The sequence below is a fragment of the Capricornis sumatraensis genome, chromosome 5 (genome assembly GCF_032405125.1).
Source record: "Capricornis sumatraensis isolate serow.1 chromosome 5, serow.2, whole genome shotgun sequence".
Taxonomy (NCBI): Eukaryota; Metazoa; Chordata; class Mammalia; order Artiodactyla; family Bovidae; genus Capricornis; species Capricornis sumatraensis.
The window spans coordinates 53,463,849-53,491,481 of NC_091073.1; the positions used below are offsets into that span (position 1 = coordinate 53,463,849).

Here is a 27,633-nt window from a genome sequence, read left to right on the forward strand (position 1 = left end):
CAGCTCACCCTTGAGCTGGCCTGCTGTTCTAAGTGTCTCCCACTATAATAAGCTCTATTCTCTCATTCTGCCTCATGTCTGAAAATTATCTTCCAATCCCTGCACAGACTGTGACAATTAGAATTCAGCACTTTCACTGCCGTAGCCCAGGGTTCAGTCCCTGGTTGGGGAACTAAGATCGCACAAGCTGCATGATGCAGCCAATTAAAAAAAAAAAAAGAACTAAGCATATATACGAAAACCACAGTAAGAAGTATTTTTGTTGTGATGATTTATCTACAAATATTTAAACTCAAAATCAACATACTACCATGACATCCCTATAGATTTTATAAAGGAAAAAAATCATTTATCATTTGTTTACAAAAATTACCATTAAAAACAAGGTATTGTTTCTTGCTTCCAGAAACTTATAAAATACCATGAGATTAAAAAAATTAACTTCCAATAGTAAGTCAGTACCTAGAGCCTCCTAATTTTCCCATAATTTAGGATCTATCCTAAATATTCAAGTAACAGACAAACTAATATTTTTAAAATACTATGTTCTTCATCAGGATGCATTAGAAACAGTGTACATGCTGAGAATAATACCTTTGAGTGTGTGTAAGAAATACTGGGGAAGCATTAAAGAATATTGCCTCACAAAAGGCAATATCTTTCTTCCTCAAGAATTCAACCAACAAAGGGAAAAATCATTTAGCTTTCTTTTGATGCGCAGTGATTAATAGTATAATCACAATATAAGTGGTGATGGAAAACACAGTATCCTCATTTCATATTTATGAGATGTAGTTTAACAGAATGAAAAATTCATAAAAGTAGTCAAACAAAAATAGAAGAATTCACAATAAAAATCCAATGCATTATTCTACTATACTTTCAGTTTTGAAAAGCATTTCAAAGAAGTCAAACATAATGAAAGAATTGAAGCCTATTTCCATTACTTTGGTGGAGCTGACTTTGTTTGGGGTTTGCAGGGCGTGGTGAGGGACAGTGGTTTCAGCCCCACAATGTGACTTGCTGAATCTTAGTTTCCTGACCAGGGATTGAACCTGCACCCTCAGCAGTGAAACTGCGGAGTCCTAACCTCTAACCACTGGAATTTTCTGCTTATTTTCATTAACTCAATTATAAAAGCACTAAATATGCACTAGGAATGGTTCTAAGCATTCTGTTAATTCAAATTAGCACCATATTAGTACACATTAACACTCCTTTATGGATAAAACAGGCACAGAAAGTAACTTATCCAAACTCACACATCTAGTAGGAGGCTAAGCAATGATTTAAATCCAGAGAATTTAGCTCAAAGGTCAGAGAACCTGCTTGCCAATGCAGGAGACGTAAGAGACAGGTTCAATCGCTGGGTGAGGAAGATCCCCTGGAGGAGGGCATGGCAACCCACTCTAGTATTCTTGCCTGGAGAATCCTAGGGACAGAGCAGCCTTACACGCTACAGTCCAGGGTCACAAAAAGTCAGACACACATGCTAATAAAACCGCAAAGTTTTACTGAAGTTTTGTTGGAACACAGCCACACACATTCATTTACATATTACTCAGTTGGTTTCACTCTGTAACAGCAGAGTTTAATAGCTGTAACAGAGATAATATGGCCTGCAAAATCTTAAATTACTTACTTTCTGATCCTTCACAAGAAAAGTTACCAAGCCCTAGGCAAGCTCTATACAAAGTATAACAGTTAATGGAAACGTACCTTCCAAAGACTCAATTCCAGTTGCTTGTGCCAATAAATCTTCATGTCTCGCAACGACCTGAAAATCAAGAACGAATAATCAGCATTACAAGTATTAGGTATTTTGATTTGTAACCACAATGTAGAACTGAAGGTCTCTCTCTATATGGAAAGGGGAAAAATGCTAATACAAAAGAAAAAAATACAGGTAAGAAAGGTGTGTTTGAGATGTCTGATTGGCAGGAATCTAAACATGCTTAAAGCTCGACATGGTGCCAAAGAAGTCTTTTCATTAGCCGCATGTTTTCCTAGTAGGGTGTGCAGAAGGAAGATGTGCCAAAACTGAACAACAAAAACCTGCTACTTCTCACCACACTAATTAATACATGTTTTCCTTTTAAAGAGTGTTTTCAAACAGCAGGTTCTTTTAGCTCTTGAACTTAATCAGCATCATCACAGCCACATTCTAATTTGCAAAGATAAAGCAGAATCAGCACCTCCCTGAACATCTCTCTGTTTCCAGCTTCCCCATGTCACAGCAAATCCTCTTTCCCATGGAAGACTGATATTTCTAAGAATATTAGGGCAGTGTGAAATGTTATATCAAAAAAAAAAAAAAAGGTTAGGAATTAAAGGCTACATGCAAGAGAATCCTAGAAACATCAAGAAATCAAGCAAATCTTTAGAATAATCCAGGAATCCTTTATTACAATGAATAAGAAGTTTCCTGTCTAATCTGTAAACTGAAGCTCCTCATCAGCAAAAATTCATTCACTGGAACCCTAAATCCTCCACTCTGTCCAGTGCCAGATGTCACTGTCATTCTAGCAATTTCCTCTATCACCTAACTGTTACTTTTAGTCTCCTATGTCTCTTATCTGGAAGACTTCTCAGTTTTCCCCAGTCCACTGACATGGTGATTAATGCATCCATCCTAACACAATGATTTTCTTCTAATTCTCTATTCTGTGTCCCTTGTGATGCTGCGGAAAGTTTGAAAAACCTAAAACTACCCTGTTATAGTCTCCCCTGCAATCAACTGGATGAATTTCCAAGAGATTTAGAAGACAGAAGAGGAAAGCTATTTTCCCATTACTGTTTCAGCTAGTAAGCCAGATCCTGAGACCTGAGGCTTTAGAGACAGCTAGCCAAGATAGCCCTATTCATCATTCCAGAGTTCAGTTACCAGAGTTCAAGCACCCAGAAGCTGAACTTCAGCGGGGACGTAGGAGTTAACAGCAGGTGCTTGCAGGCCTCTGGAATCCATGGTAGATCCTTCCACCCTGTCTATTAACTGCCCATCCAATCCTCTGGATTAGGTATCTTCCTGCTTTAAATACCTAGAGTGGTTTCTGTTTCCTGTACTAAAGTCCTGACTGATACATATCTCTGTACATCTTTTGTAATTTAAATCATCTCACTGATATTTTAAATTATTTTGATTATATTTTATTTATGAGTTCAGTCAGCATTATCCCAATTTTGCTTCTGCAAAAAAAAACAATTATAGCAGGTTCAGATCTCATACCAGGACTGAGATTTTTCTCAGTCCCACATCCAAAACTACTGTTAAGTATAATTTGCCCTCTCTGGTAGATGTTAAATAGTTTTTACTGATTCCTTCAGAGAAGTTACTACATGCGAAGGATAAGGAAAATGCCAACCACAAAAAGGCAGAAAGAATTTCAGGTGGCTTCTGCAAAAAGCTACCCCAAGAAACACAGGCAGAATTAAAAGTGTTTTCCCCTGCCCCCATAAACAATGTGTATTACTCTATTTAAAACAGGCATCACTTGTCTGTCGTTATTTCTGTCTGTATCTGCCACTGGTCTGTGAATGCTTAGAGAGCCAGGGAATATGTTCATTTTTCTATTCCCACAGACTACAGCAAACCAGATTATTAAAACTGACTATAAATGTTTCCCAAAAAATAAATGATCTCTAACTATATAATCAGAATTTTACAGTTAAATTGACCTTAGATGTCATCCCAGTCCTAAACAAGTAGCTCTTTTAATTGATAAAGCAAGATATAAAAAAGTTTAAGGGAACATGTCTCATTTTATACCACATCTAGGTTTCCTGGTAAATTGTTCATTTATTCATGCAACTGTTCATTAATTTAAATGTTTAAGTGCCTACTCAGAAAAAAAAGGCAAGATTCAAGCGTATTATATAATATGAAAGGTAACAGCACACCTGAGACTTGGACCTATCTCATAACTCCCCTTTTGTGTCCTATCCACCACAAATGTATCAACTCTCTGCAATTTCATCAAATGTTACATTCTGTGTTCATGAAGTATGAACTCCTGATGGGAACAGTTTTCGTTATTCACACTATTCTGCTTCCAAAATTCCATTTTCTATTATCTTTATCAAATGTTAGTCACTCAGCTGTGTCTGACTCTTTGCAACCTCAAGAACTGTAGCCAGTCAGGCTCCTCTATCCATCGAATTCTCCAGGCAAAAACACTGGAATGGGCTGCATTTCCTTCTCCAGGGGATCTTCCTGACCCAGGGATCAAACCTGAGTCTCCTGCATTGCAAGTGGATTCTTCACCGTCTGAGCCAGCAGGAAAGCCCTAAGACATCCTATTTTTTGCCAACCTACATTCCCTCCATATCAGATGAGATGATGAAAACAAAGTATGAATAAAAGGTCTTGGGGAGATGGGATATCCATTTTTCAACTGACAATAAGTAGCTTCCAAAAAACTTTTAAAAAATGTATCTGGAGGGACTTTCCTGGTGGTCCAGGGGTAAAGAGTCCATGTTTCCAAGGCAGGACACATGAGTTCAATCCATGGTTGGGGAACTAAGATCCCACATGCTGTGTGGTGCAGCCAAAAATTTAAAAATATATACATACTTGGGAAAATATACATTTGTTCATATAAATATGCATTTAGATTAAATAAAAGGATTATAAAATGATATATAATCACTCTGGAATAAATTGTATGCTCCAGAAGATTGGAATTACCTGTAAGTGTAGTTCTTTATCCAACTGACTGATTCCTTGGGCAAGTTTTGCTAGTTGTTCAGCAATTACAGCTTGATGAATAGATTGAGAAGTATAAGTCTTTACATCAAAGTCTTCATTTAAAAAATCACTGTAACACTCTAGGGAAAATATAAGAAAAAGTATTAATCACATTGCACCAAACCACAGATGGAACAACAGACTGGTCTAAAATTAGGAAAGGAATTCATCAAGGTTGTATATTGTCACCCTGTTTACTTAACATATGCAGAGTACACCATGCAAAATGCAGGGCTGGATGAATCACAAGTTGGAATCAAGACTACTGGGAGAAATATCAACAACCTCAGATATGCAGATGATACCACTCTAATGGTAGAAAATGAAGAGGAACTAAAGAGCTTCTAGATAAGAATGAAAGAAGAGAGTGAAAAAGATAGCTTAAAAACCCAACATTCAACCGAAGATCTGGTCCCATCACTTCATGGCAAGCGGATGGGCAAAAAACGGAAACAGTGGCACATTTTATTTTCTTGGGCTCCAAAATCACTGCAGATGGTGACTGCACCCATGAAATTAAAAGATGCTTGCTCCTTGGAAGAAAAGCTATGACAAACCTATACAGTGTATTAAAAAGCAGAGACATAACTTTGCTGACAAAGGTACACACAGTCAAAGCTATGGTTTTTCCTGTAGTCATGTACAAAAATAAGAGTTACACCATAAAGAAAGCTGCGTGCCAAAGAATTGATGCTTGCAAACTGTGATGCTGGAGAAGACTCTTGAGAGTCCTTTGGACAGCAAAGAGATCAAACCAGTCAATCCTAAAGGAAATCAACCCTGAATATTCATTGGAAGGACTGATGCTGAAGCTCCAATACTTTGGCCACCTGATAGAAAGAGTCCGTTCATTGGAAAAGACCCTAATATTAGGAAAGACTGAGGACAGGAGGAGAAAAGGATGACAGAGGATGAGATGTTTGGATGGCATCACCGACTCGATGGACATGAGTTTGCGCAAGCTCTGGGAGACGGTTAAGGACCAGGAAATCTGGTGTGCTGCAGTTCACACGCTCACAAAGAGTGAGAGACAACTTAGTGACTGAAAAACAACAAAACCACAGAAATTAAACGACAGAACAATTGTAACCACAGTTAACATATTTTGAGATCTTTCTATACATCAAAAACTAACGAAAAGGCTTTCTGTTATGAAGAAGGAATACATGGTGGCAACAGCAGAATAGTGGCAATATTTACTAAGAATATTCCTACATATCAGGTACTGACCTAAGCACTTTATACATACTAACTCATTCAATATGCACATAGACCTGTTGGAACTCATACTAATTTACTCTATATGCTCACAACCCTGCTGGAAATATCATTCTCCCCATTTCACGGGTGAAGAGACAGGAAGAGATAAGGCATGAAACTTTGACCATCTCATTGTTTGAACCCAAGGCAGTCTAGCTCCAGAGCCCACCTCTGGACCACTACACATACTCCTAAAAGCTAGTTTTTAGGAGCACCAAAGAATTGATGCCTTCAAATTGTGATGCTGGAAAAGACTCTTGAGAGTCCCTTGGACTGCAAGGAGATCAAATCAGTCATCCTAAAGGAAATCAATCCTGACTATTCATTGGAAGGATTGATGCTGAAGCTGCAATACTTTGACCACCTGATGAAAAGACCCAATTCACTGGAAAATACCGATACTAGGAAAGATTGAGGACAGGAGCAGAAGAGGGCAGCAGGGGATACAACTGGAGAGTACCACTGACTCAAAGGACATGAGTTTGAGCAAACTGTTAAACAGTGAAAGACAGGGAAGCCTGGCATACTGCAGTCCATGGGGCCACAAAGAGTTGGACATGATTAGCAAACAACAAAAAAGCTAGTTTTATCAGTAAAAGAAAATATTGAGAAAAGATTGAAAAAAAATACTAGCAACAGTTTTTAACACAAGAAAACAAGGTCAACAATAAGAAAACTGACTGTGTCTGAAAATTATGGTCTCCAGGATCTCCAGATCAATGCACAAATACTGTTACAATAAAGTGAATCTGAAATTTTAAAAGAACTAGGCACATACAAACTTACAGGTATTACTGAAATTTTGGATTTATGAGTGAAATAAGTAAAAGGAAGCAGAAACCATGTTGAATGTAGGCCCTTAAGAGAAAGAAAACAGGAGTGAATATAGCTGTTAAGATAACTTTCTGTATAGAAATTCACAAATGTGTGAAAGGAAAATGGAATTATGAATTAAAAATAGATATACAGAAGTGAAGTCAATGTAGGTAAAAAGGATTATCTCCTAGCCATATCGTAGATATAGGTAAGACTGCCTTGACAAGAGATTATAAAACAAGCTATAATATAGAGTACTTTTATAAAAACTTCAATTGTCTATATTCACTGTTTCTCAAGGGCAAAGTCTTTGTTTTCTGTACTACCACACCCACAGAGCCTGAACAATGCCTGACACACAGCAGGTATTCAACACTGGCTGAATGAATTAATCTATATATCAGCTACAAGTATCATTCTGCTAAAAGCAGAGATTCATTCTTGACTACTCTCGAAGTGAAGTGAAAGAAGAAAACTACTACTTTGGCCTTAATCCTGAGAACCCCATTTCCTTACAGTTTGCCAAGCAATTCTCAGAATCTAGGATCCCGCCAGGCAGACAAGTGGAGAAGGTTATTCCAAAAGTGAAGGTTTAGAGGCAGCAAATACGATTGTATATTTTGAGGAATAAGGATAATACTGACTTCAGTATGTCTAGATCACAATGGATATTGACAGAAAGGGTAAAGAATGGCAGGATTTGAGATTCCAAAGGAAGGCTGGGTGGTTTGAAAAGAGGCTGGTAAAACAAGCAAAATGTTCAGCCTATACCCCATTTACGGTTTTACAGCCAAGAAAGAGTGCTGTGAGCCTTGTGTTGTAGAACAGTTTCTGGCAGCAGGATGGAGGATGACTGAAAAGGGATTAGCCATGCAGTGGTATACTAGGGCTGGCTCAGACTGACTTCTCAGAGCCAACTGTTAAAACTTTAAGGAATTGTATGAGCCAGTTGACATCTCATGTAGGCATCTTCAAACTGACCATGCTAAGGGTATTTATACCATGAAAATTGGCATATAATACAAAAGCGGAGATTTTGCTATTTTCTCAGAAAGCTGGTTTACCAGCATACTCACTGAATAGAGCCACAGGAGCCAGTAGGGTGCTATGTTAACAGCCCAAGTGACAGGATGGAAACCAAACATAGCGGCAGTAAGAATGTCAAGGAAGTGGCAAATATTCACACACTACAATGTACAGGACTTAGACACAAGCTGAAAATGGGTGATTAGTTAGACCAAGGATTAAAAGATGATTTCCAAGTTTCTTGATTAACGGACATGTAATCTTTGTATAAACATGAATATGAATGTACCCCTGCCTCCATAGAACACATAAACTATAGAAGAACAAACATACACCTAACTTACCACATACAATTAAGGACGACAGAGACTACTAGAGCAAAGGGTTAGAGGAGAGGGGTGAAAAAAATTGATTTCACTTTTTCATGTGCAGAATCTATACTATCTGTTCATACACGGGCCTTTTTAATAACTTTTTATTTTGTATTGGGGTATAGCCGATTAACAATGTTGTTTCATGTGAATAGCCACACATATGTATGTGTGGCTGAAAGGGATTCAGCCACACATATATATGTATCCAGTCTCCCCCAAACCCCCTTGCCATCAGGCTGCCACATAACATTGAGCAGAGTTCCATATGCTATACAGTAAGTCCTTGCTGGTTACCCATTTTAAATACAGCAGTGTGTACCACATGCAGATTTTTCATATGTAGAATTAGTAGTGCTTGTTCACTATTAAGATAGAAATGTCCAGTAGACAGTGGTTCTATAGCTCAGAAGAGAGGTAAGGACCATATATGTGTATATTTGTGTACAAAGATATTAATAGTTAAACAATGAGAAAAAGACCAGATGATTTAGGAAGCCACTTTAGAATGCACAAAAAAATGGGGACAACAATTCAGAAGCAGGGAAACACCAAAATTTGGAGGTAAAGATAAAAATGAAAGCAATTAAATGTTCAGAAAGAAAAAGAGGAGAGAATGGCAAAAACCAAAATGGACAGTTTAAAGAAAGTAAATGGCCAGTAGTATCAAAGATATTTCAAAGATCAAACATAGTGAAGGCTGGATACTAATCATTGGTTTTGGAATCGGAGGAGAGAACATCCCTAATGCTTCTCTTTTATAGTTTTCTCATTCTTACAGGCATCACATCAGAAACATCTCACAAAATTTCAAACTATGCATCTACTCACCAACTCTATCAATCCTAATCTCCATCACTGGCAGATCCCTGACACAGTCAATCACTGTTATTGATGGGAATATTTACTTCCTTAGGAATGTTGTGGGAACAAGAGTGGAGTACATCACTGAATTGGGACACAATGAAGACAAGAAGCATCTAAAGAAAGCTGAAAAAGAGCACTTAAAGAATACCGAAATTTAAAAACAAAACAAACAAAAACCATGCAACTCACAAGCCACGTGAGGAAAAGTATTTCAAAAGTCAAAACTTTTCATAAGATCAAGTAAGATAAGGACCAAAACAGTGTCCATTTGATTTATCCATGAAGCAAAGCGATCTCAATGGCACAGAATGAGAGTAACTGGTCCTGGAGGAGGCAGGAAGAAAATCCAGAACACCAAGAGGAGCAACTGTCTTTAGGAAGCAGTACACTTCTTTTATAATTAAAAACACCATGTAAAAGAAGAAAGGATGGCAACAGGTTCGGGCTAGTTCACAGATTTAATGGCAAGAAATCAAGGAAGCTCATGTCAGATTCTTTCAGGGAACTTGAAAACCATTTGTTGAGCTCAAAGGGAGTGGCTTGAAAAAAGTAAAGAAGATTTAAATCATTACTGCTGAAGATAAGAAAGACAACTAAATACGAAAATACAGAAAGCAGAACTGAGGCTTATGTACCGTCCAAAAACTGATTACAATTCCTGGAGTGAAACCTACTGAAATGAATACCCATGGGTGGCATGTACTACCTCCATGCACTTCACCTGGAGAAGTTCTATTTATACTTCAAAACCAACTCCAACTAGTCTTTTTTGACATTCCCTAACCACCAAGTTATCATCCACTTTGTATTCATGTTTTACTTCATATATAATTCTACTGCTACCATTATAATGCTATATTACAGTGTCTAATTTTATAATTTTACAGGACTATTTCCCCTACCAAAATCATAAGCTACTTAAGAGTGGAAATTGTATGTGTAACAGGAGTCAAGACTTCGTAAAACTGAATTTAAATTAAGATATAAAGATGCATTAGCCAGAGATCCTAGAGAACAGGATCTAGTTCAGAAAACAACATCATTAGTAAATCTTGGCAAAAGTATATAAATTATAATCAGAAGGCAAGAAACTAAGGGCAATAATAAAGCATACAACACAGAAAACAAACAGCAATTTAGAACTTTATTTCATTCATTTATAATCTGTTTTGTTCAACAAATGTGTATGTATGCTTCTCAGTGTGATGTTCAGTTTTTTAAAACACTCTGCACCTACCACAGGTAACTCTGCAGAATATAAAAAGGGATGTTACAATGCAGTAGAAAAGACTAAGTATACAAATTATTTTTGTACAAGGTAGAACGTGATGTCAATTTGGGAAGGAAATTAAGAACAGATGAGAAGGGTCTTTAGAAACTTGAACTTTATTCTGAAAGAAAACAGATTTGGAGTACGTTAACATCACTAATACAATTGTGTGCGCTTCTCTAACTTTTCTTATTCCTAGCAATTTGTCCAAAACTATAAATGAACTTGACTGCTATTTTCAATACATATGGTTAATCCCAGCTTGAATGAATGCTCCGAACCCTCCCCCACGTATGGTTGTGGATAAACCACTAGTAACAAACAAGCGAGCTTGTAAATGGGGCCACCTGTGCAGTCTAAGAATTTGTCAAAGGGGCGGAAGTTTGCAAATCTACATAAAAAGAGCCCCCCTTCATTAAGCGCTTGTCATCTGTCCTAGTTCTTACACTTTTCATGACATTAAACGCTTCACCCTTTGGTCAAGAACTGCGGTAGCAGTAGGTCCCGAGTGCGGAAACTCGGGACATCAGCGAAGCCTCAGGAGCGTGGAGGGTAGAGCTGAAATGAGGAGCCGCCAGAAACCAGGTGTCCCCAGGACAACCGGAAAGAAACGGGTCAGCAAGTCCCTGGGGAAACACGTCGGCAAGGCTGGCACCCAGGTGCCAGTGGGCCGGGCTGAGGGGAGTGGTCACGTCGAAACGGAAAACTTTCTGCAAAGCGACGGGTTGAATCCACCACCGAGGCCCAGGTGCGGAGCAGACAGCTCCCAAGCCCCATGGCCCGACCACAGCCCGGCCCCCTTACCGTCCTGCAGGAGCTCCCGGACAGTGGCTGCAGCAGCTCCGGAACCCGGAGCCCCACGGCCAGCCATAGAGACGCCGCCGTCACCACCTTCCATGTTGGCTGGTGCGGGAGTGATGCTGTCACAGCTGCGCGCCCCGCCCAGATGATGACGCAGATTTTGGGCGCCTCCCGCTCTGCCCAGTCCGAGGCTCCCGGCGGACTAGGAGGATCCGCTCTACTGTGCTGGACCGAACCTGCCTGTGAGCGGCGTAGGGCCCGGATCTGGTGGGCACTGAGAGCCCAGCGCGTTGAGGAAGCCGAGGTCGCGGGAGCGGCGCTTTCCTCCGTGTCCCGCCGTACCCCTGGTGCTAGCAGCGTTCTCCGGGCGGAGGAGAAGGTGAGCGCCAAAACGTGGCCGCGTCGTTTCCCGCTGAAGCAAGTATTTAATTAACCTAAGAACAGAGGCCTCTTGATGGAGGCAAGAGAGCGGAGGCTTCTGGGAACTTCCTTTGCACACCTCAAGTACAGCTGGCGGGTGTTAATAGCTACCTACCTGTATCTGCTTCCCTTGTGGCTCAGCTGGGAAAGAATCCTCCTGCAATGAGGGAGACATGGGTTCGATCCCTGGGTTCGGAAGATCCCCTGGAGAAGGGAAAGGTTACCCACTCCAGTATTCTGGCCTGGAGAATCCCATGGGCTGTACAAGGCGATGGTGTCGCAAAGAGTAGGACACGACTGAGCGACTTTCACGTCACCTGTATCTGCCACATGCCTTGCTTCGCATTCTTGGAATAAAGGCAGGTGGAGAAAGCTTCGAGAGGAAAGTTGCCACGAATGAATACTGGGGAGAATTAGGAAGAGCCGAAAATCGGTGAAGTAGGACAACTGAAACAGAAATAAGTGGGACTCAAAAAAATAACAAACAAAAAACAAGAAATAAGTGGGACTCAGTCTACACCTACTCTCCCATGTGACAGTATCCTTAGGATTTTTCTACTGCTTAGCTTCAGCCAAGTGAGCGACACCACACTTCTTATTACAAATTGATGAATTTTCCATTTTTTTGAGCTGTAAGATCAAGTTAGTTCCCATTACATCGGCACTGTTCACCTCTGCTTCTCACTCGATAAATTAATAGTAAGTTAACAGGTCAGCCACACGTGTGCAAGAAGGTTAAGCATTTCTTTGTAAAAAGATCATACGTCTTCCTTGGTGTACATTAAGTATGTACACGGAACCAATTTTTCCCAGTGCCAGAGCTACAGGTTCTCTTGATTCTGCTAACAGATCTTTGAGGATGTCAAATACTTAATGGTGCCAAACGCTGTTCGAGGTATTTTATATATCTAAACGTATTAGATACGCATAAGAACTCAAGCAAGCAAGCCTCAGCTCACTGCTTTATGCTTAGCCTCCACAGAGGTTCTTCCCTAATATATTTGATATCAATCCTGGTGTGAATAGGATTGATTGTTCTGAATGGAGGTCTCGAAAATTGCCAAGAGCAATGTGCCCAGAGTCACATTAGATTTCATTATCAATAATACACAAAATTTGACTAATAATTTTTAAATAAGCATTGTCTTTGAATTATGGATCATTTTTCCTTTCCTGGCTGTTACCAAAAAGTTGCAGAACATTCATTCAATGAAGAATTTTGAATCTCTACCTGTATATACCAGCTTAAGTGTAAAACATTGGACTCAATTCCTGTCTTATCCCGAAGGAGCTAAGAGATACATATAAACCCATTTAAACAAAACAATAATATCACGTGCTTTGGAGAATGTGGATTTATTTATTCCGAAGCTTGACTGCACATTAAAATCACCTGGAAAGCTTCAACAACCACTGATACCTGTATCCTAAGCCCAGATATTCACATGTAATTGTTCTAGGGTATGATTTGGGCATCCTCCTTAAAATCTCCCTACCTCATTCTAATGTACAACCAAGATTGAGAACTACTGATTTCTTCATTCAGCAAAAAAGGGGAACCCTTCTTTGTGCCATGTAAGGGAACAAGAGTGAATAAGAATGAAATTATTCCTGCTAAAGTCACAGTGACCCAGTTGCCATTGGACTACCTTTTTAGTCTTTACCTCATTCTCACTGTTCTGTGATGTGTAAGATGCCCATCCCCTCCTTCCTTTGTAATAATAATAGCCCTCTCTTGGCTTCTGAATATCACATTTCAGGTTTATTCCTTCCAGCTCCGAAGTTCATCTCACTGTCTCCTTTATATTCAAGTTTTTTCTCCCTTTTACTTAAATGTTGGTGCTTTTAATGATTTCTACACATATGGTATGGTACCCATAAGTACTTTGTCCATGTTTTTAGTTTCAACATATTACCAGAGGTTCACTTCAGTCACTCAGTCCAACGCTTTGAGACCCCATGGACTGCAGCATGCCAGACTTCCCTGTCAACTCAAACTCATATCCATCAAGTCGGTGATGCCATCCAGCCATCTCATCCTCTGTTGTCCCCTTCTCCTCCTGCATTCAATCTTCCCCAGCATCAGGGTATTTTCCAAAGAGTCAGTTCTTTGCATAAGGTGGCCAAAGTATTGGAGTTTCAGCTTCAGCATCAGTCCTTCCAGTGAATATTCAGGACTGATTTCCTTTCACATGGGCTGGTTTGATCTCCTTGAAGTCCAGGAGTCTTCAACACCACAGTTCAAAAGCATCCATTCTTCAGCGCTCAGCTTTCTTTATACTCCAACTCGCACATCCATACGTGAGTACTGGAAAAACCATAGCTTTGTTGGCCAAGTAATGTCTCTGCTTTTTAATATGCTGTCTAAGTTGGTCATATCTTTTCTTCCAAGGAGCAAGCGTCTTTTTAATTTCATGGCTGCAGTCACCACCTGCAGTGATTTTGGAGCCCAAGAAAATAAAGTCTCTCACTGTTTCCATTATCTCCCCATCTATTTGCCATGAAGTGATGGGACCAGATGCTGTAATCTTCGTTTTCTGAATGTTGTTTTAAGCCAACTTTTTCACTCTCTTCTTTCACCTTCATCAAGAGGCTTTTTAGTTCTTCACTTTCTGCCATCAGGGTGCTGTCATCTGCATATCTGAGTTTATTGATATTTCTCCCAGCAGTCTTGATTCCAGTTTGTGCTTCCTCCAGCCCAGCATTTCTCATGATGTACTCTGCATATAAGTTAAATAAGCAAGGTGACAATATGCAGCCTTGACGTACTCCCTTCCCAATTTGGAGCCAGTCTGTTGTTCCATGTTCAGTTCCAACTTTTGCTTCTTAACCTGCATACAGGTTTCTCAGGAGGCAGGTAAGGTGGTCTGGTTTTCCCATCTCTGAAAGAATTTTCCACGGTTTATTGTGATCCACACAGTCAAAGGAACTCTCTTGCTGGAATTCTATGGAACTCTCTTGCTTTTTCAATGATCGAACTGATGTTGACAGTTTGATCTCTGGTTTAACCTAGAGGTTAAAGACTCAATCTATATCTCTAGCTTTTTCTTAAGAACCATATCTATATAACCCTTTTGAGGCATCACCACCTGGAAATCAGCTGAGTACCTCTTGGATGTGCCCAAGCATTGACTCATGTTTTACTGCCAAAGCCTGTCCATTCTTCCTTCTGGTTCTCTGTCTCATTGATTGGAATTGCCATCCACCAGGCTCTAAAGCCAAAAATGTTGACATCATCCTAATATTTTCTCTTAGCACATATAACTCGTGCTGTCATCAGGTGATTTCCAACCATTAAATGTCTTGCTAGTTTATTTTTATTTCTAAATAGCTCCTAAATGCATTCTCTTTCCTCACTCCCAGACTCCCAGATCAGATACTCATTACACATGGCTTGGTCTACTACAGTGGCCTCCTTACTAGTATTTTATCAACACCCCTAACCCCTCCAGTGAAATCTTTCCAAGTCAGAAATCTGATCATGCTTCATTTCCCTGCTAAATTTTTTTCAATTATAACTAGTGTACAAGGAGAGACAACTTACACAAGAATACATTCCCATGGAAGTATGTCATATGCACACATTAACATGTTGAGTGCACATGTAAAAATTACCCACAGAGCAGGAAAAGCCCTAGAGTATAAATCTAAAAAGTCTTAGCCTGGTGTACAAAGCCCATTACTATGTAGGCACTCTCACATCCTGTCTAGTTACAGCTCAGGCAGTGCTGAACTATTCATGGTTCACTAAAAACAAGCATTTTCATGCTGCTATGGAGTTTTTTGTACTGTTCTTTGTAACTGGACACTTCCCCAACTTCACTGACTCCTCTAGGCAGTTATTTCTACAATGCTGAAATTGTGTCTGAGTGTGTGTATTAACGTTATTGTGTAAGTTTGTTTAATACATTTTTAAAGACACCAAAAATATTTTCATCTGTGTTCTCAGCATGTAGCAGGAAATTAATCTTTGTTGAATGGAAACAAATAAGATCAACTGGGATTCCAAGAAGATTGTTGGGGTCCTCAGGATGGGGAATTAAGAATACAGGGACTATGAGCCGAAGATGGGCTCAGGGTTTAATTAAAGGTACCACTTAGTTGACACACCCACCTCTAAATGTTTATTGTCAAATGATAAATGGTGATAAACTGATAAACAGTGATCAGTAAAACTAGTTTATCTTATTCCACTTGTACATTCTACCTAAGGAAATTAAATTATTAGTTTATATTTAGTCTATATCAATACTTTCAGATTTAGCCAACCAAAAAGTTTCATGGTGAGCAATTAGACTTTTCTAAAGTTGGCCTTTATTTGTTTTTAAATTACTAAGGCCCAAATTGGAATTAGTAACAGCCAACACTATGAAATGATAAGATTTTAAGTACAGTACAGCAACTGTAAAACACTTAGGAATTACCTAATTTAATCACTTGTCCCTCTGGGTATAATAGTGGATTTACTATGCAGCTATGTGATTACAATTGAGATTTTCATGAAACAATGTTCACAAAACATTTAAATGTTTAAAAATATAATTAAAAGTTTGTTTGCCTTCTGATTCAAATAAAAAGAATAGGATTTGAGAATAAGAATAAACATTAAACATACCAGTATATCTTTTGAAATGCTCAGTACTTAAGCTGTTCTGTTACTACCATTTAACTTTCCTGGATAAAAAAAGGTATTTCAAAGTGCCAGACATACTTAGTACTATATATGAATTGATTCAATCAAATTTCTTGGTTAAATCAGTGCCAAACAAAGTAAAATGGAAAAACTAAAATAACATGGAAAATAATAACATGTTTTAGTTTTCCACATCCTGAGCACTTATTAATTTGTTACTACAGTCAGTTAAGTATAAAAGTCAAAACTGCTAGTTTTTGACTTGAACAAGCATAATTTATATAAAATATAAATGTTATAATTTCACAGTGTGCTAAAAACTATCCATGACCTATAAATAAAGTCAGAATTTGGTAATATCCTATTCAATACTGTGAAAAGAAACTAAGATTCCTAAGCCTACAAAACCTAATGAAAAATTCATGTTCTTGGTAATTGAAATTGTAAGAATGATGAGATTCAAGTGAAAGTGCCTTCCTCCATGCAAACTAATTGTCTTTTTCAGATTTGAAACAAATCTGTTTTCATGAAGAGTGACTGCATACAAACTACATCATGTCAAGAAAGAAAAAAAGATCCTATAGAAATGTTTCATTCTGGGCAGCTGGTAAAAGTCTGTGCCCCAATGGTGCGATATTCAAAGTAAGTGTTGTTAAATGGTCAATGAGCTTAGGTGTGATTTCCTTTTTATGCTCTGACTTTTTAAAAAGTAAGACCACCCCACCACATGGATCTTCAAATGCCTAGCTTTGGGACTAGGATACAGGCTTGAGTCCTGATGCTGTTACCTGCCTGGCATGTGTATGATCTAAGTGGCCACAGTATTTGTCTGTTTAAGACTGGCTTATTTCACTGAGCGTAATCCTCAAGGTTCACCCATGTGTTTCTTCCTTTTTAAGAACGAATAATATTCCATTGTGTGTATATATTACATTTTGTTTATCCATTCATTCATTCAGCCCAGCTTGAGTTGCTTGCATCTTTTGACTCTTGGGAATAATACTTCCATGAACAAGGATATATAAATATCTTTTGAGACCTTGCTTTTTGTTCTTTGGGGTATTTGCCCAGAAGTGGAATTGCTAGATTATGTGGCAATTCTGTTTTTAATTTTTGAGGAATTGCCCTGCTGTTTACTATAGTAGCTACACCATTTTACATTCCTACCAGCAGTGCACAAGAGTTTCAGTTTCTCAGCATTCTCATCAGCACTTACTGTTCTGGGGGGTTGTTGTTATTGTTTTAATAGCCATCCTAATGAATGTGAATTATCTCATTGTGGCTTTTATTTGTCTTTTTCTAGTGATGTTAAGCATCTTTCCCTGTGCTCATTGGCCATTTGGGTATCTTGGGAGAAATCTCTTCAAACCCTTTGCCCATTTTTTAATCAAGATTGTTTGGTTTTTTGTTGCCCCAGTTTTGCTTGCTCTTGAGTTTTAAGAGCTCTTTTTATTTTATAGACAGATCTTTTGTCAGATAGGTGGCTTACATATGTGTTCTCCTGGCATGTAGCTTGTCTTTTCATTCTCTTACCATGTCTTTTGCAGAGCAAAAGTTTTTACTTAATGATGAAGTCCATCTTATCAATATTTCCTTTTGCAGATTGTGCTTTTGTTTTCAAGTATAAGAAATCTTTATGTAGCTCTAGATATTAAAGATTGTGTCCTTTTTTTTCTTAAAGTCTTCTAGTTTACGTTTTACATTTAAGTTCATAATTCCTCATTTCTATGTGAGTATGAGACATAGGCTCAGGTTGGTTGGTTTATTGTTTTTGCTGACAGTTGTCTATTCCAGCACCATTTGTTGAAAAGGCTATCTTTCCATTATTGAATTACTGTTGCATCTTTATCAAAACTCAGCTGAGCATGTTTATATGGTTCTTTTTCTGCACTCTCTGGTCTATTGATCTATGTGTCCCTCTACCAGTACCACACAGTCTTGATTACTGTCAATTCAGTTCAGTTCAGTCGCTCGGTCGTGTCCAGCTCTTTGCGACCCCATAAACTGCAGCACGCCAGGCCTCCCTGTCCATCACCAACTCCCAGAGTCCACCCAAACCCATGTGCATTGCATCGGTGATGCCATCCAACCATCTCATCCTCTGTGGTTCCCTTCTCCTCCTGCCCTCAATCTTTCCCAGCATCAGGGTCTTTTCAGATGAGTCAGCTCTTCGTATCAGATGGCCAAAGTATTGGAATTTTAGCTTCAACATCAGTCCTTCCAATGAACACCCAGGACTGATCTCCTTTAGGATGGACTGGTTGGATCTCCTTGCAATCCAAGGGACTCTCAAGAGTCTTCTCCAACACCACAGTTCAAAAGCATCAGTTCTTTGGTGCTTAACTTTTTTTATGGTCCAACTTTCACATCCATACATGACCACTGGAAAAACCATAGCCTTGACTAGATGGACCTTTGTTGGCAAAGTAATGTCTCTGCTTTTTAATATGCTGTCTAGGTTGGTCATAACATTCCTTCCAAGGAGTAAGTGTCTTTTAATTTCATGGCTGCAGTCACCATCTGCAGTGATTTTAGAGCCCAGAAAAATAAAGTTGACACTGTTTCCACTGTTTCCCCATCTATTTCCCGTGAAGTGATGGGACTGTATGCCATGATATTTGTTTTCTGAATGTTGAGCTTTAAGCCAACTTTTTCACTCTCCTCTTTCACTTTCATCAAGAGGCTTTTTAGTTCCTCTTCACTTTCTGCCATTAGGGTGGTGTCATCTGCATATCTGAGGTGATTGATATTTCTCCCGGCAATCTTGATTCCACCTTGTGCTTCCTCCAGCCCAGCGTTTCTCATGATGTACTCTGCATATAAGTTAAATAAGCAGGGTGACAATATGCATACAGCCTTGACGTACTCCTTTTCCTATTTGGAACCAGTCTGTTGTTCCATGTCCAGTTCTAACTGTTGCTTCCTGACCTGCATACAGATTTCTCAAGAGACAGGTCAGGTGGTCTGGTATTCCCATCTCTTTCAGAATTTTCCGCAGTTTATTGTAATAAATCTTGAAATTAAGTAATCTGATAAATCCCACTTTTCTTTTTCAAAATTGTTTTAACTGTTTAGTTTCTTTGCCTTTCCAAATGAATTTTAGGATGATCTTTTCTCTACCTACAAAAAAAAATCTTAGTGGAATTTTCATAAGAATTGTATTAAATATGCATATCAATTTGGGGAGAATTGAATTCCTTGTTGTGTTGAGTCTCCTTATAAACACAGTATCTCTCCATTTATTTAGATCTTTGATTTCCTTCATTAGTGTTAAGTGTTATATAGTTTTCAGCATACAAATTCTGTCCATATTTTGTAAGGCTTACACTCAGTTATTATACTTTTAATTGTGGTGCTCATGTGTTCATTGCTGGTATATAGAAGTAAAACTGCTTTTTGTGTTTTATTCTTACATTCTGTGAATTTGCTATGTTTACTTATTGCTTCTAGGACATTCCTCTTATAAATTCCTTAGGATTATCTAAGTAGTTATGTCACTTGCAAATAGAGATAGTTTTACTTCTTCCTTTCTGTCTGATGCCTTTTATTTCATTTTCATGGCTCATTGCACTGCCTAAAGTTCCAACACCGTGCTGAATAAGAATGATGAGAGCAGACATCTCTCCCTTGTCCTTGATCTGGTGGGGAAAGTATTCTTTCACCTTTAAGTATCATATGAAGTGTAGAATTTTTTGTGTATGTTCCTCATCAACTTGAGAAAGTTCCCTCTATTCCTGTTTTTCTGGGAGGTTTTAGTTTTTAATCCTGAATGTTGTTTTGTCAAGTGCTTTTTCTGCATCAGTTGATACAGTCATGTGATTTTTTTTTCTCTAGCCTGTTAATATGGTGGATTACAGTGCTTGATTCTGAATGTTGAAACTTCTGCTCTAACTAGCTTTTTCTGATACCACCACAGCAGGGGAAGGATGAGAAAGCACCACCTCATTACTCTTAGGTAGAGGTAGAAGTCTAGGTTTTCCACTTGGTCTCCTTTGACACCCCAGGGGCATAAGGCTCCTCATTACCACTGAGCAGGGCTAAGAGTTCCAGCTCCACATGCAGGGGGTGGCCTGGTAACTGCTGGGCAATGATGAAAGGCCTGGCTCTTCACTAAGCATTCTCTGACACTGTTCCCGGGGTGAGGGAGAAGGCTGCCTTGCTGCTGCACTGTTGGTGTGGAATTCCAGGCTCCCCACTTGGTCTCCACTGGTAGCCTCCTTGTTTCTGGCCAGCAAGGATTAAAGTTCCAGTTTCCTACCTGGCATTCCCTAACACCACTGTGGAGGGGTGTTAGAGTACTTTGTGACAGCTTTGGAAGGCTAGAAGTCAAGGCTCCCTACTCAAGCTTTACTTGTGGAGGTGCAGGCCACAGATTTTTCTCTGGTGTTGGGCCAGCGTAGAGTCATTATTACCTAAAAGCTTGCTAAGCTGCACCCTTCTTGGTCCTTGGGGTGAAATGAGCGGGCTTTTGCTGGGGATGTTTTTGTCTGCATCCATTGCTGTTTCCAGGTTGCCAGCTTCTTCAGTTTCAAACCTAGGATATTTGAGGGAAAAACAAAACTCGGAGAACTCACCATTGTCATTCCTTAGGTCCTGCCCAAGGTCACTAGCCTGTCTGCTCTCTTCTCTCCCCCTTTCAGAGTTTGCTTATGTTTGTTTTGTATATAATATCCAGAGTTTTTAGTTACACTAAGCAGGAGGGATAGGAAGAGTACATCTACTGCATCTTTCTGTAACAGAACTTTTATTAATATTTAATGAATAACTAAACTCTGAAGAAGATAGGATTATCATGCTTTCTGAATGCCTAATTAAAGTTTTATATGCTCACAGGTTGTCTTTTAGAACACTAGTCAGAAAATACGATTGTGATCTGTGCTATACACCAATGATAGTTGCTGCTGATTTTGTCAGATCTGCAAAAGCCAGAGACAGTGAATTTACCACAAATCAAGGTATGTGAAAGCCAGAGTTTGCTGTCTTTGTAAAACTTAAAAAACAAAACAACAACAAAAATACTCAACACTCTTGTCTAATCAGACAACAGAATTTGAGGAGTTTATTTTAAAATCTTTAATGTGTTTTTCCTCAGCGCCTTGTAAACTATGAATAATTTATCAAAGTGTAAGTCAGCCTCCATTCAGGGCCCCATTCTGTCACCTGGCAGATTCCTGTCTCACTGCCACCAGCCATATCCCACCCCAAACTGTCCTGCAGACAGCTCCAAGTGAGCACTCTAGAACTTAAATTTGATCACTTCTTTTCCCTAACTCAAAATCTTCCTTAGACCTCTCATCACCTAAACCAGTGGTTCTCAAAGTGATTTCCCAGACCACTTAGCATCAGCATTATCTGAAAACTCATTAGAAATGGAAATTCTAGACTCCACTCCAAGCCTGCTTAATCAGAAACTCTGGGTATGTCACAAGCAATCTGTGTTTTTAAAAGCTCTTCAGGTGCTTCTGAGGTTGCTAAAGATGGAGAGCCACTGACCTAAAGAGGAAAATTCCAGCACGTGTAGATAATAGAAAGTTCTTCATGATCTAGAACACTGAACACATTTTCTGCAGCTTTATCTTCCATCAGTTTTTCTCCATGGCCCACCGACTTTATTCTTCAAAATACTAAGTTATTTTAAGTCCCTGAACATGCCCTAATCTCTCACACTGCTCCACCTAGAGTATCCTTCTTAGTCAGGCCTGTCCCTTATCCCTGTCTCTTTGGGAAAGGACACTTCATACTTCTTAATGCTCTAAAGTTGTGACCAAGGAACTCTCCTAATCACACTCCATTTATGTCCATTGCCTAAGCACAGACTTTTTGTTGTACTTAATCGTACTGTACTGTGATTTCCTCCTTACGTGTCTGTCTCTCCCACTAGACTATGGGCTTCTTGAGGGTTGGAATTTTTTTCTTGTGGATTTGTATCCTCAGCCTCTAGCCCAGCACTGAAAATACATTTGACCAATAAATGATTGTTAAATTGAAATTTTATAACTCTCAACTTACGAAACAGAAAGAACCCTACCTATATCCTCAGGAGTAAGGAAAGGGCACAGATAATACTCAAAGACAAACTAAAAACTGGAGAAAATTTTATGCTTATGATAAGATAGCAGAGCTAATTGTTTTATTTTTAAATTTAAATAATAAAAAGGGAGCAACCAAAAGAAAAATTGCACATAGAGAACTCTGCAAAAAGTATGGAGAGAAAGGCTACAAATAAAAAATATGTTGTTACATATACAGTGTAGGATAAGTTGTAAGGAAACCAGAACTGTCATCCATATTGGTGTATATGTATATCGGTAAACTCTTCTAAGAAAATTTTATAGTATCTTTCAAGATGTTAATACCTGCCCAGGAGTTATACTCCTAGGATTTTACTTCATGAATATACTCACAAAAATATGTATATAAAGTATCTTCATCATTGTTTGCAAGAGTCTCAAATAAAAAACAGTCTGTAGTTCACCGTCATAGTGGAATATGCACTAAAAACAAGAAAATAGGTCTGCATATAGATCTCAGGTACATCAGGGGAAAACACCATAGAGATAGTAATGTATTTAGAATGTTCACATTTGCTTAAATTTTACAGGTCTTCGTAATGTTTTAGAATGCAGTATAATCTCACCTTTAGGAAAGGAGTCTGTTTGGCAAAAGTGTTATACTTTTCATTTTATCAAATTTTGTACTGTTTGAATTTGTACCAAGTCTAAATTGCAATAATAATTGCAATTAAATTAAATTGTAATAATTTAAAATATTTTAAATTATTTTAATGCTATATGGTTTGAACACATGCTTCTTAGTCTAAAAATAGAATTTTATCCTGTACAAACATTAAAATTTGTTATCTCGTGTGTGTGTGTGTTTCTGTAAATTTTAATGTTGAGCTATTCATTTTATCAGGTGATTGCCCATTGATTGTTCAGTTTGCTGCTAATGATGCAAGACTTTTATCTGATGCTGCTCGTATAGTCTGTCCTTATGCGAATGGAATAGACATTAACTGTGGTTGCCCTCAGAGGTAAAGCTCAAAGAAGTTGGAAAAATTCTCAAAAGATTAGGAAAAACTAGTGAACATGGTAAACTATCATTCTGGTATTCCAAAAACTGAAAAGTAAGGAAAATAGACATAAAGAACTTGAGCTCTAAGCAGCAAGAAAAACTAAGGAAATATTAGTTAGAAATACACAAGCAAAGATATTTTCTGATGGCTGCAACAATGTATAGACCCTTGACAAGTTTTTGTCTCACCTCACCACTAGAATTTTTTTATGTGTGCATCTGCCTTGAACCTCATCCATAAAGTAGTTATGTGAGACTCTGATGTTATAACAACTCCTAAAATGTATTTTTACTGCTGTGTTAGACATACTTGCTTCAAGCACTGTGATTCTATGATTTCGGAGATCACCACTTGTTTTCTCTTACTTAATTTTAGTTGTAAGAATACCTTCTTATAATTACCTTTTCTTCTTATACTACAGTCACTTGGTTGAGTCTGAGTAACTGGGTGTTGATAGAATGTGCTTAATTTGATGATAATATCCTTACCTCTTGGCACCATACTAGATTATCTGTCAATAATTCAAAATATGTTCAAAGAATGAAGCCAAGGTTGTATACATATAGAATAATCCAAATCAGATTAGACATGTTTGTATACTCATTAGTAGAGTTCAGTAAGCTGTTTAGTGGTGTTGGAATGCTGTAAGCCAAAAATATCTTTCTACTCTTAAGATTAATAAAACTTCTTGTTATGTATAATAAACATCACATTTGGAGTTGAAAAAATCTGAAGTAATTACAGTTAATTACAAATACTTAAATCTGTTTTGGTTGAATGAACTTTAATTTTCTCACTTGCCAGTGAAAACCATTTCCCCTAAACACTTCTTGATCTGGGAACATGTTTTCCTAATCTTGATACACTTATAAATGTTGGATCTATGAATTTTAAAAATTATGGTTCCATTCCAGATTGCTAGGTAGAGAAATAGATAAATGCATTTACTGTGCTTTTAGAATTGCATCTTCTCTTCCAGTTGTTTGCCGTTTATTTGTTGTTATGTTTACTTTATGAAGGTGGGCGTTGGCAGAAGGTTATGGAGCTTGCTTAATAAACAAGCCAGAGCTTGTTCGAGACATGGTGAAACAAGTAAGAAATCAAGTGGAAAACCCCAGATTTTCAGTATCTATTAAAATAAGGTAAAGGTAATATTTTAATCTCTTGGTATGATAGTCCATCCATTACTCAGGAAATAAAAGAATATTCCTTTTGTCTGAAGATGTGGAGATGTCTCCTTTTAGTATGCAGGCATCTGCGTGCATGCTCAGTTGCTTCAGGCATGTATGACTCTTTGTGACCTCATGGACTATAGCCCACCAGGCTCCTCCTCCATGGGATTCTCCAGGCAAGAATACTGAAGTGGGTTCCCATACCCTCCTCCAGGGGATCTTCCCGACCCAGGGATCAAACCTATGTCTCCTACATTGCCAGGCGGATTCTTTAGCCACTGAGCCACCTGGGAAGCCCCACATAGGCATCTAGAATATGAAAATGTTGAAACAAAGATGCTTAGTGAATTAATAGATACCATAATTTTTATTTATAATTTAAAACAATTTCTTCTTATTTAACAAAAATGAAAATAGCCCTTTATTATTAAAAAACTCACTCCCAAAAGAAACAACTCTTTCCACATACTATTGAAATAACTAATGCTAAGAAACATTTCTGATACCAAGAGTAGAAAATAGGAATAATATTTGCACTAAAATTTCACATCAAAAATGAAAAATTATAGTTTTTTGGTGACAGCTTAAAAACATTTTGATAAATTATTATAATTCTCCCACTTGTGGATTGGAGCATGCACAGCAAATATTACATAGCAACTTTCAATGCATCCGTGATAGTACTGTGATGAATCTTTCAGTTATCAAAGCCAAAAAAGAGCCACTAGGTAACAGTTCTTTGTCATCCTGTTATTGCCAATGGTGAAATAGCTAAATTCAAGATCTTGAATGGGAACTGATAGCTGAACAAAACTTTACTGATAGTGGTATGTGGTGATAATATGAACAGCATAACTAAACTAAATAATGTAGTAGATGAAATAATGTCCTGTTTATTGATATTAGCATTAATTAAGATTTGTGTGCTGTAAAAAGATAGATATGATTTTGAAATTATAGGATCCATGATGACCTTACAAGAACTGTAGATCTCTGTCGAAAGGCTGAAGCAACAGGAGTTTCCTGGATTACAGTCCATGGAAGAACTGTTGAGGAAAGACATCAGCCAGTTCACTATGAGGCCATTAAAATAATTAAGGAAAGTATGTCTATACCTATAGTTGCGAACGGAGACATCAGAAGCTTAAAAGAAGCAGAAAATGTGTGGCATATTACTGGGACAGATGGTAAGAACTAAGTCCTTTGACTTTTTTGTTTTTTAATTAGAAAAATTAAAAAATGGGGGTGGGAGAGTAATGTTAATGTGGTTTTCATTATTTTTCTTTCAAATGGAGCCATATTTTCCTGTTGTACCAATTTAAGCTAAGCAGTTTACTAAAATGTTAATCCTTTGACTTAGGAACAACAGATTATTTTAATTGGGGGGAATTAGTTCAGGTACTTCTCTGCCACCGTCTCATCCACTGAGTGACCAGTAGAGCCTACAGAATAGAAATGAGAATTTGTGAATGGAAGAGTGGCTACAGGAGCCAAAGAAACCCCAGACTGCTATGCAGCTTCATTATCCGCCTCAACTTTGGCATATCAAGCCCTGTGATACCTATTGCTACATGAGAGAATGCAAATAAACTTAACTTTAAGCAAATCCTATTTATAACAATCCAGGTTTACCCTGAAAAAAAACCCAAAACTAATTTTTAATGTAGAAGTATTTAAAACGTTAAAAAAGAAAGTCTTACAAGTTGCATTTACACTTGATTGGTTTATAAAAAGTATAAAAATGAATTGTTTAATAAGAATGAGACTAAGGGCATTGTAAAATCTGGTAATAAATTATTTTCTAATATTGTCAGTCTGTTTCATTGAGTTTGACCCCATAACCATGAGTTCTTAATGTGTGGACAAATGAAATATGCTTTAATTTGTAGGTGTGATGGTTGCAAGAGGACTCTTAGCAAACCCGGCCATGTTTGCTGGATATGAGGAAACCCCACTGAAATGCATCTGGGACTGGGTTGACATTGCTCTTGAACTTGGAACTCCTTATATGTGTTTCCATCAACATTTAATGTATATGATGGAAAAGATAACTTCAAGGCAGGAAAAAAGAATATTTAATGCTTTGTCAAGCACATCAGCAGTCTTAGATTATCTTACAGACCATTATGGGATTGACCGGACTTCGTGAATTATTTTCTTTCTGCAATGAAACCATCGAAGGTCACATCTTGGTTTTTACTTTGAATCAGTGACTCTAAAACATTAATATAAAAACAATGCCCTGACAGAATTTTTAAAAATCACTCCTAGACCACATCCTCAGAGATAGATTCTGGTTCAGTAGATCTCTAGGGTAGACCCAAATTTTAATTTTAAAAAAGATCCTAGGTGTTTCAAATATTGACAGACCTTGCTCTGAATCCTATTATGAATTAAAATGTGAGAATTTTTTTCCTAAAGGAATCACGTTTTTAACATTTTTAAATAAATAAAACTTTTTTTAATACTAAAAATATGGCTCATATGGTATCTGTTAGTTAACATGAAGTGTTTTAAATGAAAATCAGTACAGAAAAGTGAAACAGCAAATGCCAACATCTATATGAAATGAAAAGGAAAAAAATTCTGTATAGAATTGCTTTCAGGGCTTAAATTCAAAGTTTGGTTGGAAAATTAAACTACTTCCTAATTCATGAATTACACACCTTATGGTATTTGTTTTAAATTGTATGTAACAAATTAATTAGATGTGATGTTTTCTGTAATTTAAAACTAAGGGAGACTTTCCTGGTGATCCAGTAGTTAATACTCCTTACAGTGCATGGAGGTGCAGGTTCAATTCCTGGTTGGAAGCCAAGATCTCAACCTTTAATGCCTCGCAGCCATTAAAACCCCAAATGATCTACATCAAAAATAAAAAATCTTTATTAAAAAAAGCTAAGATGCTGTGAAATTCTTTAAATGACATTATATTTGTTACATTTCAAGACTTCTAAATTCTTAGAAGATTGAGAGCTTGGTAAATATCAGTTCAGTTGCTCAGTCAGGTTTGACTCTTTGCTACCCATGGACTGCAGCACCCCAGGCTTCCCTGTCTATCACCAACTCCTAAAGCCTACTCAAACTCATGTCTATCACGTCAGTGATGCCATCCAACCATCTCATCCTCTGCCGTCCCCTTCTGTCACCTTCAATCTTTCCCAGCATCAGGGTCTTT

General features: G+C 38.0%; 2 protein-coding genes across 9 annotated transcripts in view; one reads left to right on the forward strand and one right to left on the reverse strand.

Moving 5' to 3' along the window:
• Nucleotides 1-11,252, reverse strand: part of COG5 (component of oligomeric golgi complex 5) — a 275,606-nt gene extending 264,354 nt beyond the window's left edge. For 7 of the 8 annotated variants that reach the window (XM_068973075.1, XM_068973071.1, XM_068973072.1 and 4 more), the window contains exons 1-3: nt 11,159-11,252; nt 4,685-4,824; nt 1,720-1,777 (exon numbers count right to left, since the gene is read on the reverse strand). In XM_068973075.1, coding sequence (XP_068829176.1) covers nt 1,720-1,777; nt 4,685-4,824; nt 11,159-11,252 — 292 coding nt within the window. The remainder of the gene's footprint in view (nt 1-1,719; nt 1,778-4,684; nt 4,825-11,158) is intronic. The other variant, XM_068973076.1, reaches the window with a different exon arrangement.
• A 5,482-nt stretch (nt 11,253-16,734) lies between these two features.
• On the forward strand, nt 16,735-27,104 carry DUS4L (dihydrouridine synthase 4 like). The gene is made up of 6 exons (XM_068972677.1): nt 16,735-16,850; nt 21,042-21,163; nt 23,124-23,241; nt 24,303-24,425; nt 25,416-25,642; nt 26,345-27,104. The coding sequence occupies exons 1-6, from the start codon at nt 16,735-16,737 to the stop codon at nt 26,602-26,604; spliced, it is 966 nt and encodes a 321-aa protein (XP_068828778.1). The 3' UTR covers nt 26,605-27,104.
• The last annotated feature ends 529 nt before the right edge of the window (nt 27,105-27,633 follow it).

What these genes read in the sequence shown, in the direction of transcription:
- DUS4L (XM_068972677.1), top strand. Translation starts at nt 16,735, where the DNA reads ATGAAGAGTGACTGCATACAAACTACATCATGTCAAGAAAGAAAAAAA. An exon ending in CCAATGGTGCGATATTCAAA is followed by an intron (nt 16,851 to 21,041) that starts GTAAGTGTTGTT and finishes ATATGCTCACAG; the next exon opens with GTTGTCTTTTAGAACACTAG. An exon ending in TGAATTTACCACAAATCAAG is followed by an intron (nt 21,164 to 23,123) that starts GTATGTGAAAGC and finishes TCATTTTATCAG; the next exon opens with GTGATTGCCCATTGATTGTT.